The 18,092-nt window shown below is 40.4% G+C and overlaps 1 protein-coding gene across 1 annotated transcript in view; it reads left to right on the forward strand.

Moving 5' to 3' along the window:
- The window catches only part of CPA6 (carboxypeptidase A6), a 337,798-nt gene extending 322,580 nt beyond the window's left edge, over nt 1–15,218 (forward strand). The window contains exons 9-11 of the mRNA XM_017896303.1: nt 1,501–1,703; nt 7,748–7,832; nt 14,704–15,218. Coding sequence (XP_017751792.1) covers nt 1,501–1,703; nt 7,748–7,832; nt 14,704–14,891 — 476 coding nt within the window. The 3' untranslated portion in view covers nt 14,892–15,218. The remainder of the gene's footprint in view (nt 1–1,500; nt 1,704–7,747; nt 7,833–14,703) is intronic.
- Nucleotides 15,219–18,092: the final 2,874 nt, after the last annotated feature.

An 18,092-nucleotide genomic window follows, 5' to 3' on the forward strand; every position in this document is an offset into this window, starting at 1 on the left:
TTCCAGTGCCCTCCTACATGCCCTTGAGAATGTTTATTAGGATTATTGTAAATTCTTGTTTTCTCTGGCTCATCAGTTCTGCTCCCTCCAGAATTAGTTGTTTAGTTTGTGATCTTGCCTTTCCAGTGCTTTAGGTCTGTATTCCACAGATCTCTCTTTATTTTTTCCATTCCCTCCAGAGTATCAGCTATAGTATTTTTTGTTTTGTTTTGTTTTGAGACGGAGTCTCACTCTGTAGCCCAGCAATGGCGCAAGCTCCGCTCACTGAGAGCTCCGCCTCCTGGGTTCACACCATTCTCCTGCCTCAGCCTCCCGAGTAGCTGGGACTACAGGTGCCCGCCACCACGCCCGACTAATTTTTTTGTATTTTTAGTAGAGACGGGGTTTCGCCATTTTAGCCAGGATGGTCTCCTGACCTTGTGATCCACCCGCCTCGGCCTCCCAAAGTGCTGGGATTACAAGCCTAAGCAACCACACTCTGCCCAGCTATAGTTTTTATGTTACATTCTGAGTTCCACCTATAGCCCACTTGCTTCTGAGGCATCTCCAGGATGAGTTTCAAAGGAGGAAAACCCCAATTGCTGTAAGTTCCACATCTTGACTCTTGTCTTCACTGCAGCATAAGCTACACTTATGGTCCTCAAGATTTAGCCCAATTTGACTGGGCTGTCTTTTTATGTTCAGTAGAATTTGACTACATCACAGAACCACCAAACATTTTCTACTAGTTTGTGGAGAGAATTATCATTTTCTAGAGGTAGGGAAGAGACATCAGTGGCCTCATATGGCAAATAACTATGGAAAATGTAATTATTTCCAAATTTTCTTAGAACCGTAATACTTTGTGATTGTTCTAGTGATTCTTATTTTCCTTCCTTCCTTCCTTAAACCTCTTAAGTATACTCTATATAATTTGATTTTTAATTCAAAAGTTATTAAAATTTTGTTTTGAAGATTTCATAACTAAAGTCTAACCAAGATAACTAGCAAAGCCTCCTGGTTTTACAAAACTAGTTTGGATAGTGCTGTTCTAAAAGTATAATAGAAATTGGTGAAATTATTTCTGGCCTGTCTTTATGTTCTTGCTATATCAGTATTTGTATCTTATCAGATACCTTTACATATGTCTAGCCTTTTCTTTCTAACTGACATTAACTTATTCAACAAATATTTGTTGAACACTTGCTGTACTATTTTTCAAGCTGCTAGGTGCAGCTAGAAGTGACAGCTGATAGAGCGATTTCTTTAGAGTAGTTTGTGCAGGTTCAAACTTGAAAAATCAGTACCTGGTTTCCATTCAGGCCCTCCTATTGTGCATGGGAACTTGAATCACCTTGGAACTTTTGTATTGATTTCCATAAATGAGAAGTTAGATGAATTGCTTAATAATACCATATGTTTGCAGAAATAAAAGAAAAATCACAGCTTAACAGTGCTGATTTGTGTTTCTTGTTTCTTCCCTGCCTACTTCCTTACCCCATTTTCTTTTCTGACTTGCAGATGAAGGAGCTTCTATGCACCCTTGTGATGATACATACTGTGGCCCTTTTCCAGAATCTGAGCCAGAAGTGAAGGCTGTAGCTAACTTCCTTCGAAAACACAGAAAGCACATTAGGGCTTATCTCTCCTTTCATGCATATGCTCAGATGTTGCTGTATCCCTATTCTTACAAATATGCAACGATTCCCAATTTTAGCTGTGTGGTAAGTATTTGACCCTGTGCATATGCATCAGGCTTCATGCTGCTTTTCTGAAGCTAAGATAGTTCTAAGTACTAATGATGATGGCAAACAAATGTTTGTGTTATCCTAATAAGTATTTTACGTGTATTGACTCATTTATTCTTCATAACAATCATATGAGGCAGCTTTTATTATCCCCACTTTATAGATAAAGAAGCTAGAAGCTGGCCAGGCGCGGTGGCTCAAGCCTGTAATCCCAGCACTTTGGGAGGCCGAGACGGGCGGATCACGAGGTCAGGAGATCGAGACCATCCTGGCTAACACGGTGAAACCCCGTCTCTACTAAAAAAAATACAAAAAACTAGCCGGGCGAGGTGGCGGCGCCTGTAGTCCCAGCTACTCGGGAGGCTGAGGCAGGAGAATGGCGTGAACCCAGGAGGCGGAGCTTGCAGTGAGCTGAGATCTGGCCACTGCACTCCAGCCTGGGTGACAGAGCGAGACTCCATCTCAAAAAAAAAAAAAAGAAGCTAGAAGCTAAGAGATTAAGTAAGTAGATGGAGAACACACAACTACTAAGTCTCATAGCCAGGATTCAGCCCCAACTCTAGTTCCATAGCTGTTGCTTTTAACCGTAGTGCTGCTTCTCAAATACAATCCTTTCAAACCTATTTGTATTCTTACCGCAGGTTACACAGAAAAAGTCAGGGTGGGTGGATTTGATTAGTATCATAGCTCTGGTCATGTATGCAAGGCTGTAATTAATTTTATTGAGTAAACGATTGTTCATAAATTATAGATTGACTCTCATTAGTTAAAAGCAAGTTTTAATTTATAAGTGCTGTTTGCTTAATGCTACTAAGTCTTTGGGTATGTATCTGACAAGTTAGTACTTGTCTAACAGAATGAACAGACTTTCAGGCTTAAGATTACTTAAAAATGAAAAAGCAGAGTTTCTTTCTCTCCTTATATCAGAAACCCAACAAGCTATTCACTATGGGGCATCATTCATCACTAAGTGAGTCATTTCAGAGCCTATAGCGTCTAAAAGCTTATGAAGTTCAAAAACCAAGAAAAACTAACATACAGTGCTAGAAGTCAGGTGGCACTTACCTTTGGGGAAAAGCGAAGGGGTACAGTGATTGAGAGGAAATTGGGTTGCTGCTGAAGTTCTGTTCCTTGACCTGGGTGGTGGTTACATGAATGTGTTCAATTTGTGATCATTTGTTGAGCAATCAGCTCAAAAACGGTGTACTCTTCTACATGTATATTTTAGGGCTTTTTTGGCCTCTTGACACCAAATGTGTAATGTCTTTTTCCAGCACCACTTCTCCAACACCACTTGGGTGTCCAACAATTCAATTCCATTTGGTCACTCACTACCCAGAGTTAGCATCAGACTCCACAGGTTTAAGGACTCAGTCCCACACGACTGCCCTCACTTCAGACACCAGTAGCAAGCAGGGGGTTCCCAAGTTAACCACATTCCTGTCTGACTTGGCTGCAGAGTTGCAGGTTCCTACCAGCCCACCTCTCGTTTGATAATTCACTAGAATGACTCACAGAGCTCAGGAAAGAGCTTTACATACTATCACCTGTTTATTTAAGATACACAATTGGCTGGATACAGTGGCTCACTCCTGTAATCCCGGTACTTTGGGAGGCCCAGGCAGGTGCATCATTTGAGCCCAGACATTTGAGACCAGCCTGCACAACATGGTGAGACCCCCATCTCTACAAAAAAATTAAAAATTAGCCAGGCATGGTGATGGCACATACCTGTGGTCCCAGCTACTCAGGAGGCTGGAACAGGAGGATCACTTGAGCTCAGGAGGTCAGGGCTGCAGTGAGTCATGTTCATGCCACTGCCCTGCAGCCAGGGAGACAGAGTGAGACCCTGTCTTATCAATCCATCAATCACACAACTCAGGAACCGCCAAATGGAAGAGATGCATAAGGCAAGGTACAGGGGAAGGGGCTGAAGGCTTCCGTGCCTTCTCTAGGTGCATCAACCTCCCAGCACATCCAGTGCTCATTAACCCAAACGCTCTCCAAACCCCGCTGTTTAGGGGTATTCATGGCGATTTCATTATAGAGGTCTAATTGATTAAGTCATTAGCCATTGGAGTTTTTACTCAATCTCTGGCCCCTCTCTTCTCCTCAGAGGGTGAAGGATGGAGCTAAAAGTTCCAACTCTCTAATCACAAAGTTTGGTCTTTCTGGCAGCACCCTGCATCCTGAAGCTACTTAGGGGCCTCCAGCCACAAGTCATCTCATTACCATCCAAAAGACACCCTTAGCACTCTGGAGATTCCAGGAGTTTTTAGAAACTGTGTGCCAAGAACCAGCGACAAGGACCAAATATTTATTTTTTTATTATACCACAATGTTATACTTGAATTTAAAATTTTATTGAAGAGAATCATTCCCTTTCTCCCTACACCTTAAACTCCAAATCCTGCACCAATTGCTTGGGGTTTTAGGAATTTCTGTTCTAGATGTCGAAGACTTTAGGAGGGCCTGGGGAAGACTTATTCTGTCCAAAAAGAGAATTTTGTTCTTGGCCTTCCAAGAATTCTGAGCAAATTCTCCCTCTTTAGAACTATTGTAAAAGTGATAATTATATTCTATACTGCTATTCTTTAGCTGCTCTGTGGGTCAAATATACTTTGTTTTTGTTGCTGCTGCTGCTATAGCTGTTGTTTTTGTTGACCTGACATCCTAACAATTTGTATCACAGTATTCCTATAGGCAAATGTTCAACTTTTCTTACGTGGGCACTGTGTCTGTTTATATTCATACAACAGATGATGTGGACTACATAATATATAAAAATTATTGTATGAGGGCCGGGCACAGTGGCTGACACCTGTAATCCCAGCACTTTGCGAGGCCAAGCCGCCAGGAATTTGAGAGCAGCCTGGGCAACATGGTGAAACCCCATCTCTAAAATAAAAAAATATAAAAATTAGCCGGGCCTGGTGGCAGACACCTGTAGTCCCAGCTACATGGGAGGCTGAGGCAGGATAATCACTTGAACCTGGGAGGTGGAGGTTTGCAGTGAGCCGAGATAGCACCACTGCATTCCAGCCTGGGCAACAGAGTAAGACTCCGTCTGAAAAAAAAAAAATTATCATATGAGAGTGTTCTTCGTATTTTAAGTTTATCTTCCCATTTTAAGTTAAGTCTATTTTCCTTTGTCTTGGATTGGAAGATGTGGCATAAAATAGATCATTAGTGCCTGTAATCCCAGCACTTTGGGAGGCCCAGGCTGGAGGATTGCTTCGGCCCAGGAGTTCAAGAATAGCCTGGTTAATGTAGTGAGACTTCATCTCTACAAAATATTTTTAAAAATTAGCCAGGCATAGTGGTGCATACCTGTAGTCCCAGCAACACAGAAGGCAGAGGTGAGAGGATTGCTTGAGTCCAGGAGGCAGAGGTTACAGTAAGCTAAGGTTATGCTACTGCACTCCGGCCTGGGTGATAGAGTGAGACCCTGTCTCAAAGAAAGGAAAAAAAAAAAAGGATGAATTTGCCTCCCCGTGGACATCTGGCAATGTCTAGAGACATGTTTCATTGGCACAACAGGGTTGGGGGATGCTACTGGCATCTAGCAGGTATAGGCCAAGGATGCTGCTAAACACCCTACAGTGCACAGGACAGAACCCACAGCAAAGAATTATTCAGTCTAAGATGTCAACAATGCCATTGTTGAGAAATCCTGGAGAGAGTTAATCATAAGCTTGGTCACTAAAATCATGATTATAATTCTCAGGAACTAGACAATCCCTAAATGTTAAGCAGAAACCATTAAATTTGATTGAAATTGTTTAAAAATATTCCATCAATATGTAAAATTCGGTATTTCTGGCAATGTTTTTTAAGTCATTAAGTTGCTTTAAATATGGAAATATTTAAATAAAAATGTATACCATTATGGGAGGCCAAGGCAGGCAGATCAACTGAAGTCAGGAGTTTGAAACCAGCCTGGCCAACATGGTGAAACCCCATCTCTACTAAAAATACAAAAATTAGCCAGGCGTGGTCACGGGTACCTGTAATCCCAGCTACGGGATTAGCTGAGGCAGGAGAACTGCTTGAACCTGGTAGGCAGAGGTTGCAGTAAGCTGAGATCACGCCATTTTACTCCAGCCTGGGCGACAAGAGCAAAACTCTGTCTAAAATATATATTATATATATATAATATATATATATGTACATACATACACACACACACACACACACACACACACCATTACTTAGCTGAAGCCCAATAACTGATGTCTAGGTACTTTTTGACAATTGGAAACAGGATAGAGTAGAGAAAAGAGGGATCACTTAAGTCAGTCCTTTCAAATAGGTGTCTAGCTGTGGCCCCCTGTAAAATAATTCTTTGAAAAAATGATGGAGTTTTGTTTTTGTGGAGAGATGACATCTAAACCCTAGTCAGCATGCACCAGTACCCAAGTAGCAGAGGTGCAGTGAGCTCAAAAGGCTAAAACTGTGCCTCTCCTTCGTGTAAATAGGCAAAGTGATTTTTTTTTTTCTTAGATTTGTTTGCCCTTGGGTTTAGTCAGCCTAAATAATGAGAAGCAAGGTTCCCTCACTAGCAGAATGCAATAATCTTTTAAATGTAGAAATATCTGTCCTTGCCATGGAATATTGCTGAGACTATTGGAGAAGATGTTAAAATCTTAGAACAATCTCCATAAAGTTATTTAATTATGGTGTTTATATTCCTATTCTGTTGGCTCCCATGAGAAGAATGTCGTCATCAGTGAGATCAATAGTAAATAGTCTGCCAGCTTCTGGAGCCTGGTCCCTGAATATCCACAAACGGTGACATTTACTGCAAATACTGCCTCATGCATTTCTGAGCTGAATGAGGACAGCAACCTGAAACTCAGTCCAGTACACACCACCATGTTATCCGGAGTGCTCCAATTTAAGTATTAAATTATTCATAAGCAAGTTGAAATGGGAGAGTTGTATTCTGGTTTCAACATACTTCTTTTCCTCTCACTTGTCATATAATACTTCTCTAACTCCTTGTTGAAACCAGTGTTTTTATACCATATTTAAAGGATAGTGAGTATCATTCTAGTTCATGTTAGAATATGCATCTTTTAGTATTTCGATTGTGTTGAATATTTTTCCTACTTTTCTCCATTGGTGGGAAAACTTCCACCTTAGACTTTCTGCCTCTTAGCAGTACTTGTCTAACCTCTGTGGGAGGCATATGTAACCTTTTAAGTCATGAGCATTCTGAAGTTGTTTCCATTCCCAGAGAGGATAAGCACATAGCATAAGAGAAGTCATTCTTATTGAATTAAAGGGTTTCTTAATTGATTCAGATGTGTTCTAAATACCTTGTACATACCCAGTGAAATGTATACTTATCTTAATACTCTTTCAGATTTATGCTTATTCAACATTCATATAAGAAATATTGATCAAGCATCTGTTGTATACAGGCATATTGCTAAGTACTGATTGTGAGCTATGACTGAGACTGACATGGTCCCTGCCCTGCCAAGTATTTTGTAACTTATACAAATAGGTGTCCCTGGCCGGGTGCAGTGACTCATGTCTGTAATACCAGCACTTTGGGAGGCCAAGATGGGCCGATCATAAGGCCAGGAGATCTAGACCATCCTGGCTAGCACGGTGAAACTCCATCTATACTAAGAATACAGACAATTAGCCAGGCATGGTGGCACATGCCTGTAGTCCCAGCGACTTAGAACACTAAGTCAGCCTTAGAAAATATGAGTACTTAGCTCAACCACTCTGCATACCCATTTAACCTTGCTGAGCCTTCCTTCTCTCAACTATAAAATAGAAATATTATTGATCACTGGTTTGTTGTGAGATCAATGAAATGATGTGTTCTAAAACATGTTGCAAAATGTAGCGTGTGACATAAGCGTAATATAATATTATTAATGAATATAGATCTTAACCAATGAAGCCATCTGTTGATGACCGATAAGGCTCAAACAACATAGCAGTGTATGTAAAAAGTTTCAATGCAACGATATATAAAATTTCTCCATTTTCCCTCATAGGAATCTGCAGCTTATAAAGCTGTGAATGCACTTCAGTCAGTATACGGGGTACGATACAGATATGGACCAGCCTCCACAACATTGTGTAAGTTTCCTGCGTACATTGTGTTAGAATCCTCTCTCTTGAACCAATATCCTGTATCATGACTTCCTTTTAGAAGGGAGAAAGTATGTTCTCCCTAAAGTAAAATTTTTGACTATCCAATTAGCTGAGGAAAATAGGAGTTTATATCTGATTAGTTTTACACAGCTTGACAGAAATCACCCTACCCATTTAAACAAATTCAAAGCAGAGAATATGCTAAGCGTGCAGTAATGACTACAAACTCAATGGAGATCTTATGACAGTAGAACATACCAAAATGGGCTCCTTAAGCAATTCTAACGACTGCAAGGGTGGAAACGGGCCTTGGGAAGATAATGAAGTAAATGTTTCAGCCCTACAACTGCTTCCCTTTTACTCCTTTCTGCCACTGTTCTTGTTATGAAATGCTGTTTTTTATGTAGCACCTTCCATTGAATTATCCCTTAAAAGGTGATTTAAAAGTATTTCTTTTTTTACATGGAGAAAAATGTATAGTGGAGCCAGAGAGCACTTCCAATCCCCCGTCACCTCCCATCTTTCACTCCAAGTAGGCCCCGCAGCTGGATCTAGAAACCAAATTGACACCACGCAGGTTAAACAAGAGAAAAGCATACAAATTTTATTACTTCTATGTGTACAGGATCTTCACAACAGAGTGAAGTCCAAAGAGGTGGCCAAAGCAAGATGATTTTACACTTTTTGGACAAGGAATGATAAATTTGAGAATAGATAACAGGACAAAAACAAATCTGGCTAAGGGCAGTAAATTTTCTAGGGAAATAGGAAATAAATAGGGGGTATGTAAAACCAATGGAAGATAGGGGTTACTTTGTTGAGTATATTTAGGCCCGCTGCAGCCTTGAATTCCAAGTCTGTGGTGAGAATCCCCTTCTTATAGTGATAATACCCCTCCTAGAGGACTCTTTACTGTTTGCTGCGTGCAGGAAGAAACAAGTCGGCTTACCCTTTCTGTAACTACAATCTCCAATGTTTTCAACAATTAATATACCGATCTGGCTTATTTCAGGATGGCGTGTCCTTCCAAATGGGTATATGGCAAGAACTTAGACAAAGAATCATAATATATGCATTCTAGTCCTAATTCTGCCAGGTCTGTCAACCAGACCAAGGTATTTATTAATCTTGGGCCTCAGTTTCCACAACTGTAACAAGAATTGGATTCAGGGCCTTTTAAACTGTAAAATGTATTCACTATATGACTTGGAAAATCTAGTGAGAAATCATGTATATATGAATGTGTATGCAAATGAAGGTAAACACACACATGTTGTATGTATATGTGTAGGTAGTGACATCTGATTATGCTTCTGAGTAAAGTAGCAAAATTCTCCTTGACTTCTTTAATCTACCTATCATTGTATTCCTAATATTTTACCACTCACTTTCTTCAGCCTTCAGAGTAAACACTTGGTTTGCCAATTAACATTGACAAATAAGTTTATTCTAATAATGAGAATGTCAGGAGTATCAATAGTTTTATTTATTTTTTCAAAGTCCATGTTCATTGGTCTCATGTTGACCTTTTAAAACTGTTTTCAGTGGCCACCTTCAAAGGGAAAAAAACTGTATTTAAAAAATCATATTACCAATTAATGCCAACATAATATATATAAACAATTTTTAAACATTAATTTTTTTAGATCTTACTGTTTACCTTTTCAACTTTGTATAGAGGCACAGTCAGAGTATTATATTTACTGAGAACAATCTATTACCATAGGAATGAGGTAGTTGGCCGGGTTCTGTGGCTCATGCCTATAATCCTAGCACTTTGGAAGGCCAAAGCAGGTGCATCATCTGAGGTCAGGAGTTCGAGACCAGCCTGGTCAACATGGCAAAACCCCTTCTCTACTAAAAAGACAAAAATTAACCGGGCATGGAGGCATATGCCTGTAATCCCAGCTACACAGTTGGCTGAGGCGGGAGAATTGCTTGAACCAGGGAAGCAGAGGTAGGGGGCACCTGTAATCACAGCTAATTGGGAGGCTAAGGCAGGAGAATCTCTTGAATCCCAGGAGCAGAGATTGCAGTGAGCCAAGATGGTGCCATTGCGCTCCAGCCTGAGTGACAGAGCAAGACTCCGTTTCAAAAAAAAAAAAGAAATGAGGCTGTCACATCACCATGATGTAACTGTTGGCACATATTGTCTCTGACTTGGCTACTATGACTACTATTTGTAGTTCCAATGTACCCATTGGAACTATTTGTAGTTCCAATGTAACCAGAGGGACACTGAAGCCACAGCCTATTTTCTGTCCTTAACTGAAGCAAAGGGAATCTGAGAAACAGTCATTTTAATTGTCATCTTTATATAATAATTCCATCTCTGGCCTGGCACGGTGGCTCACGCCTATAATCCCAGCACTTTGGAAGGTCGAGATGGGTGGATCACCTGAGCAGGAGTTCAAGACCAGCCTGGCCAACGTGGTGAAACCCCGTCTCTACTAAAAATACAAAAAATTAGCTTGGCATGGTGAGGGTCGCCTGTAATCCCAGCTACTCAGTTGACTGAGGCAGGAAAATCGCTTGAACCAGGGGGACAGAGGTTGCAGTGAGTCAAGATCACACCACTGCACTCCAACCTGGGTGACAGAGGGAGACTCTGGCTCAAGAAAAAATAACAATAATAATAATAATTCCATCTCTAACTTGTCCTAGGCAAAATAGCATAAAAGCAATATTTTTTGAGTAAATGACCATGCTTTGAAAATTTAATGATAATAATGATAGGATTATCTCAAGCTAGATTATATAAATTTCAGGAAAAATGTATACAAAGATTTTTCCATGAAACATTTATCATTTAATGAATTATTATTAAAAGCCTGTTAGACTAAAAACTACATATGCACTTGGGGGTATAAAGAGACAAAATAATAACAGTTAATATATCTTGAGTACTTTCAAGTGATTTATTACTTTATTTAATTTTCCCCACAACCCTATGCTATGCAGGTACTGTATTATCATCAGTCTCTTTTTCAAAAAGGGAAACTGAGGCACAGAGAAGTTACCCACTATGTGGTGGGATCAGATACAGCCCAGGCTGCAGGCTACGTCTAGTTCCCTGCTTTCAACTCTGTGCTGAAAAGCTAAAGAGTGTGAGGTCACAGGAGCCAGAAGGAGAGAGTAGCCAGAGGGCTTGTCAGCTGTGTTAAAGGCTGTGGAGACACTGAAAGTGGGATCTGAGGGGAAAACAGAAAAAGAGGCTAGACCTGCGGTCATTGGTAATCTTCAAAAAGAAAGTTTAATACACGGGTAGAGGCAATAGCCAGATTGAAAGTGGCTGAGGATGTAGACACAGTATATGTAGGTTCTCCCTCGGGTTCTAAAGCAAAAGAAAGAAGAAAAAGAAGAGGGTAACCAAGGGCATATGATAGGGTAATGTGAAGGAAGTGCTGTAGGAAAGGGGTCCTTGAGTACTTGGACCAATGCAGATGCATAATTAATAACACAAAGTCATGGAGAAGGCCCTTTTACTACCAGAGTTGACAATAACCAACAGTATCAAGGGGTGACACATGTGAAAGACAAGGAGCATTTCTTCCTCTGAGCTCAAAGGGGGAAAGTCAGAGGGCTCTAATGTCAGTAGAGGAGGCAATGGGGCAATCGTCTACAGCTGCAGTCCCCAACCTTTTTGGCACCAGGGACTGGTTTCATGGAAGACAATTATTCCACTGACAGGGGTGGGGTGGGGGAGGGATGGTTTTGGGATGATTCAAGTGCATTACATTTGTTGCACACTTTATTTCCATTATTATTACATTGTAATATATAATGAANAACCAGAGGGACACTGAAGCCACAGCCTATTTTCTGTCCTTAACTGAAGCAAAGGGAATCTGAGAAACAGTCATTTTAATTGTCATCTTTATATAATAATTCCATCTCTGGCCTGGCACGGTGGCTCACGCCTATAATCCCAGCACTTTGGAAGGTCGAGATGGGTGGATCACCTGAGCAGGAGTTCAAGACCAGCCTGGCCAACGTGGTGAAACCCCGTCTCTACTAAAATACAAAAAATTAGCTTGGCATGGTGAGGGTCGCCTGTAATCCCAGCTACTCAGTTGACTGAGGCAGGAAAATCGCTTGAACCAGGGGACAGAGGTTGCAGTGAGTCAAGATCACACCACTGCACTCCAACCTGGGTGACAGAGGGAGACTCTGGCTCAAGAAAAAATAACAATAATAATAATAATTCCATCTCTAACTTGTCCTAGGCAAAATAGCATAAAAGCAATATTTTTTGAGTAAATGACCATGCTTTGAAAATTTAATGATAATAATGATAGGATTATCTCAAGCTAGATTATATAAATTTCAGGAAAATGTATACAAAGATTTTCCATGAAACATTTATCATTTAATGAATTATTATTAAAAGCCTGTTAGACTAAAACTACATATGCACTTGGGGTATAAAGAGACAAAATAATAACAGTTAATATATCTTGAGTACTTTCAAGTGATTTATTACTTTATTTAATTTTCCCCACAACCCTATGCTATGCAGGTACTGTATTATCATCAGTCTCTTTTCAAAAGGGAAACTGAGGCACAGAGAAGTTACCCGCTATGTGGTGGGATCAGATACAGCCCAGGCTGCAGGCTACGTCTAGTTCCCTGCTTTCAACTCTGTGCTGAAAAGCTAAAGAGTGTGAGGTCACAGGAGCCAGAAGGAGAGAGTAGCCAGAGGGCTTGTCAGCTGTGTTAAAGGCTGTGGAGACACTGAAAGTGGGATCTGAGGGGAAAACAGAAAAGAGGCTAGACCTGCGGTCATTGGTAATCTTCAAAAGAAAGTTTAATACACGGGTAGAGGCAATAGCCAGATTGAAAGTGGCTGAGGATGTAGACACAGTATATGTAGGTTCTCCCTCGGGTTCTAAAGCAAAAGAAAGAAGAAAAGAAGAGGGTAACCAAGGGCATATGATAGGGTAATGTGAAGGAAGTGCTGTAGGAAAGGGGTCCTTGAGTACTTGGACCAATGCAGATGCATAATTAATAACACAAAGTCATGGAGAAGGGCCTTTTACTACCAGAGTTGACAATAACCAACAGTATCAAGGGGTGACACATGTGAAAGACAGGGAGCATTTCTTCCTCTGAGCTCAAAGGGGAAAGTCAGAGGGCTCTAATGTCAGTAGAGGAGGCAATGGGGCAATCGTCTACAGCTGCAGTCCCCAACCTTTTGGCACCAGGGACTGGTTTCATGGAAGACAATTATTCCACTGACAAGGGTGGGGTGGGGAGGGATGGTTTTGGGATGATTCAAGTGCATTACATTTGTTGCACACTTTATTTCCATTATTATTACATTGTAATATATAATGAAATAATTATATAATTCACCATAATGTAGAATCACTGGGAGCCCTGAGCTTGTTTTCCTGCAACTAGACAGTCCCATCTAGGGGTGATGGGAGACAGTGACAGTTCATCAGGCATAAGATTCTTAAAAGGAGCACACAACCTAGATCCCTCACATGTGCAGTCCAGGATAGGGCTCATGCTCTTATGAGAATCTAATGCTGCCACTGATCTGACAAGAGGCAGAGCTCAGGCAGTAATGCAAGTGATAGTGAGTGGCTGTAAATACAGGTGAAGCTTCACTGGCTCACCCACCACTCATCTCCCAAGTTCTAACAGGCCACGGACCAGGACCAGTGCGTGGAACTTATAGAGCATACCAGTACCGGTCTGTGGCCTGGGGGTTGGGGACCCCTGATCTAGAGTAGTGGGGACAGTGTAGAGTGAAGATGAGAAGAGAATGGGAAAGTTTCAGTAAACGAACTAGAAAAGGAACCTAGAGCAGCATGGGGGCAGAAAGAGACTTCAGTAATGAGGTAGTGTGACTTTATAGGATCTCTGCTCAGCAAAGACTTTCTCTAGCTCCCTCACCTAGCGGAAGCAGAGAAACTGGGCCAGGGATTGAGGATGAGCCAAACAAAGGCAGAAAAAGGACAGGAATCAGGCATGTTGAGGGTCTGGAGAGAAATTCAGTGAAATAATTGACCATGGCCAACTGGAGAATCAAGTGAAACTACAAGAAAACAGGGAGGAATCTGGAAACTACCAATCTAAGTAAAGGCACAGAATAGGTTAGGCCGGAGTGGAAACACAGGGAGGTGGAAGAAATAAGGAGGTTTTCTGGGGCCAGGAGCAGTGGCTCACACCTGTAATCCCAGCACTTTGGGAGGCCAAGGCGGGAGGATGAGTTGAGCCCAGGAGTTCAAGACCAACGTGGCCAACATGGCAAAACCCTGTCTCTACTACAAATACAAAAATTAGCTGGGCATGGTGGTGAGTTCCTGTAATCCCAGATACTTGGGAGGCTGAGGCAGGAGAATCACTTGAACCCAGGAAGCAGAGGTTGCAGTGAGCCAAGATGGTGACGCTGCACTCCAGCCTGGGTGACAGAGTGAGACTCCATCTCAAAAAAAAAAAAAAAAAGGACATTTCTGGGAACACAATTTCAGTATTCTAGACATTGAAGTAGAGAAGAACTGAGTGATAACTAAAAACAAAAAGAGTTCCCAGTATAGGTTGTTTATAGGTGAATAAAGTGGGGATGAACATAAACATTTTTGGAATTGAGGTTGAGAAATTTTGAGGTCTTCATGCTGGTAAGGCATTCACACGTAGACTGGATCCTTAAAGATGGTTGAAGGGATGATTTATAAGTTCCATGCACCAGATGCCAAGGAACTCTTGTTAAATCATTCTTATTAAAACAGTGTTTAATTGGAAGGATTTAGTAAAGCTTAATAAGCAGATACTATACAGTATATGCATTTAGAAAATTATATGAACTCTTTAGTGAGGCTGATCTTTTTTTTGTTTTAACTTTTAGATGTGAGCTCTGGTAGCTCAATGGATTGGGCCTACAAAAATGGAATACCTTATGCATTTGCTTTCGAACTGCGTGACACTGGGCATTTTGGATTTTTACTTCCAGAGATGCTCATCAAACCCACCTGTACAGAAACTATGCTGGCTGTGAAAAATATCACAATGCACCTGCTAAAGAAATGTCCCTGAGACAGCCCAAGGCTCAGGTCAACTGCCATAGGATTCTGAGCAAGGCCTACTTGGCCCTGGATAGAAACTGTTTTCAAAGAGAAGGGCAGCTGCTTAGAGCGAACATATCTATGGACTTTAAAAAGACCCCATGCAATTTGACTTTGTGGCAATAGAAAACAGAAAAAATAGGGCATAGCCTAGTTTATTATAAGAAAAAGTATCCATTTTCTATCCCTTTAGAGTCTTATTTGATTATGGTGGGAGGGAATGTTTTCAAATTTCCCATTTCTCAAGAAATGTACAAATTAATTGAGGATTTCCCTTCAATAAATTTCATGTTCTCAATTAAGATCTAGGCTAGTAATGATATTTAATTACTTGGTTCTCACTGGAAATGGAAAATTATGAAATGGAAAAAGCCAACTATGTTTCTTAATATAATAAACATAGGCCGGGAGCAGTGGCTCACGCCTGTAATCCCAGCAATTTGGGCTGAGGCGGGCAGATGACGAGGTCAAGAGATCAAGACCATCCTGGCCAACATGGTGAAACCCCATCTCTACTAAAAATACAAAAATTAGCTGGGCATGGTGGCGCTTGCCTGTAGTCCCAGCTACTTGGGAAACTGAGGCAGGAGATTCGCTTGAACCCAGTAGGCGGAGGCTGCAGTGAGCTGAGATCGCACGACAGAGTGATACTCCATCTCATATATATATATCTTCATTTCCTTGGTATTAGGTGCACCATATATGAATAAAAATATAGCAAGATAGAGCAATGTATGTTTAGACTCTGAGAATGCCATTAAAAAAAAATAAGTAAACATTAATTGAAGTGCAGGCACAGAATTAAGAGCTTTACACTAATCATCTCACTTATTCCCCACAATAGTACAATACTATGAGGTATAAACTATCCTCATTTTTCAATTGAGGAAATTGAGGCTTAGAAATATATTTAAAATCATGGACTTCCATTTCTAGGGCAATGACAAGATAGGTATCTGGACTGCTGGAAATAACTAAAACTTCTAGACAAAATATCATATTTTAGGCCAGGCACAGTGGCTCATACCTATGATCCCAACACTTTGGAAGGCCAAGGTGGGAAGATCACTTGAGCCCAGGAATTCAAGATCAGCCTGGGCAACATGGTGAAACCCCATCACTACACGATATAGAAGAAAAAAATAAAATCAGTCAGGCATGAACATGCCTGCAGTCCCAGCTACCTGGGAGGCTGAGGTGGGAGGATCACTTGAGCCTGGAGAGGCTGAGGCTGCAGTGAGTTATGATTGCACCATTGCACTCCAACCTGGGCAACAGAGTGAGACCCTGTCTCAAAAAAAAGGAAGAAAAAATATATATAATTTTTTAAAAATCATCTTAAAGTTATCAGACAAAAAAGAAAATCCACGCCAGCCAGCTATCGAGTGGAAAAATCTAGAAAGGCAAGTGCACCACTGTTATCCTGAGAGTGTTTGTCAAACCAGCTGAGTGTGGGCATTTTGAGGAATGGAGCCAGAGAGCCAAGCCCAGGGCTACTGCAAGTTGGGAAGTCTAATAGATTCTCCTTCTACCAGAATTCTGGGATTCCAAAGAATGATACCTTCAGTGTAAGGGTAAATTAGAAATAAGCCTCCATAGTACTTCTAATGGGCCACAAGAAAAATTGACCATTTCAAATTTTGGCAAGAGTGGAGAAGAAAGAAATTGCCACTGAGAATTTGGAACCATGAGGCAGCCTCACACAAGTTTGTGGTCCAAAATCTGACTATCTAAATGGTCTGATAAACCTCTAGCCAAGAATTTAATTCAGTTTAATCCCAGACTGGCAATACCCCCCAAGCATTTGGTACAAGCAAATACAAATCCTCTTAGAGGATTTGCCTGACCAGGGCATATCATGAACACCAGGATAAAGAGATGAGTCTAAAAACTTCTAGGGTGTTGGGGGGTGGGGGACACAGACAACATAATGAGGACTAGAGTAGCCTGCAGCTGCTCAACAGCACCATTATAGCTGAAAGACAATGGAGAAATGCCTTCAGAGTTTTGAGGAAAATTAGACCAAAAAAAAAAATCTAAACTTAGAAAAATTGTCATTGAATTGTAAGGGTAGAATCTCAACATTTTCATAGAAGTGAGGCCCTAAGTTACTTACCTTTCTCAGGAAAACCCTGGAGAATGTGATCTACCAAAAAGAGGGAGGATAGCAAGAGAAAGACAAAGGATTTAGGAACACAGGGAAACCAATAAAAATATCTGAAGATCGTGGTGAACGGATCTGCAGGTAGTAGCTATATGTCAAACTTACAGAACAACTAACTTGGGGTAGGAGGAGGAGAACTGAAGACTTCAGATGAAATTCTTCAAGATAAATATGCAACAGATAGAACATTTAAACATGTTCAAAGGCCATTTTTACTTACATTAGAGAACCATGGTATGAATGAGTAATAAAAGCACATACAACCAAGCAAATAAAAAAATGTATTTATTAACTAGTGGAAACAATGAGTTATACAAGAGAAGAAATAGAATCATGATATACTCTGTGACTTAGCTATAAATAATACTTATATAATCAAAATAATATTAGCCCTAGATATTAATTTAACCAAAAATTATGATATAAATATATCAGAAGGATAGGAGGAACTGAAATGTATGCAAGAATGCAGGAAGAGGAGGTAAAGGAGGGTCAATCCTCATCTTCCATAGAAGGAAGTCAATAGACAAAAAAAAAAAGGAAGTCAGTGGACAAAAAGACTAAAAAATCAGGAAGTATCTATATATGTATGTTATTTAGAAATAAGAAAGAAAATACTAGAAGAAATAACTAAAAAGATTTAAAATACCAGACAATGAGAGGGAATAAGTAAGGAGTAAATAATTGTAATTAGTAAGACGAGATGAAACAAAATACTTGTTTTAAGTATTAGCCTTACCATATTATTTAACTTTTTTGGAATATTGTTTTTATTTTGTAATATTGACATATACATACCAAAGAGTATATTCCTTTCAAAGGAAAATAATTTTTAAAAACCAGCTCCCAACAACTCACCACTCAATTGTTCTGATGTTTATAAAATATATCAAAATTAAATTGAAAAGAAATATTAAGTGATACTATATGCGGAGTGCTTAGCACAGAAACTAGAATATTGTAGTCAGTATATCTTAGTTTGTCTATGTTTTATCAATCTTAGTTATC

The sequence above is a fragment of the Rhinopithecus bieti genome, unplaced genomic scaffold (genome assembly GCF_001698545.2).
Source record: "Rhinopithecus bieti isolate Rb0 unplaced genomic scaffold, ASM169854v2 scaffold_27306, whole genome shotgun sequence".
NCBI classification, from domain to species: domain Eukaryota; kingdom Metazoa; phylum Chordata; class Mammalia; order Primates; family Cercopithecidae; genus Rhinopithecus; species Rhinopithecus bieti.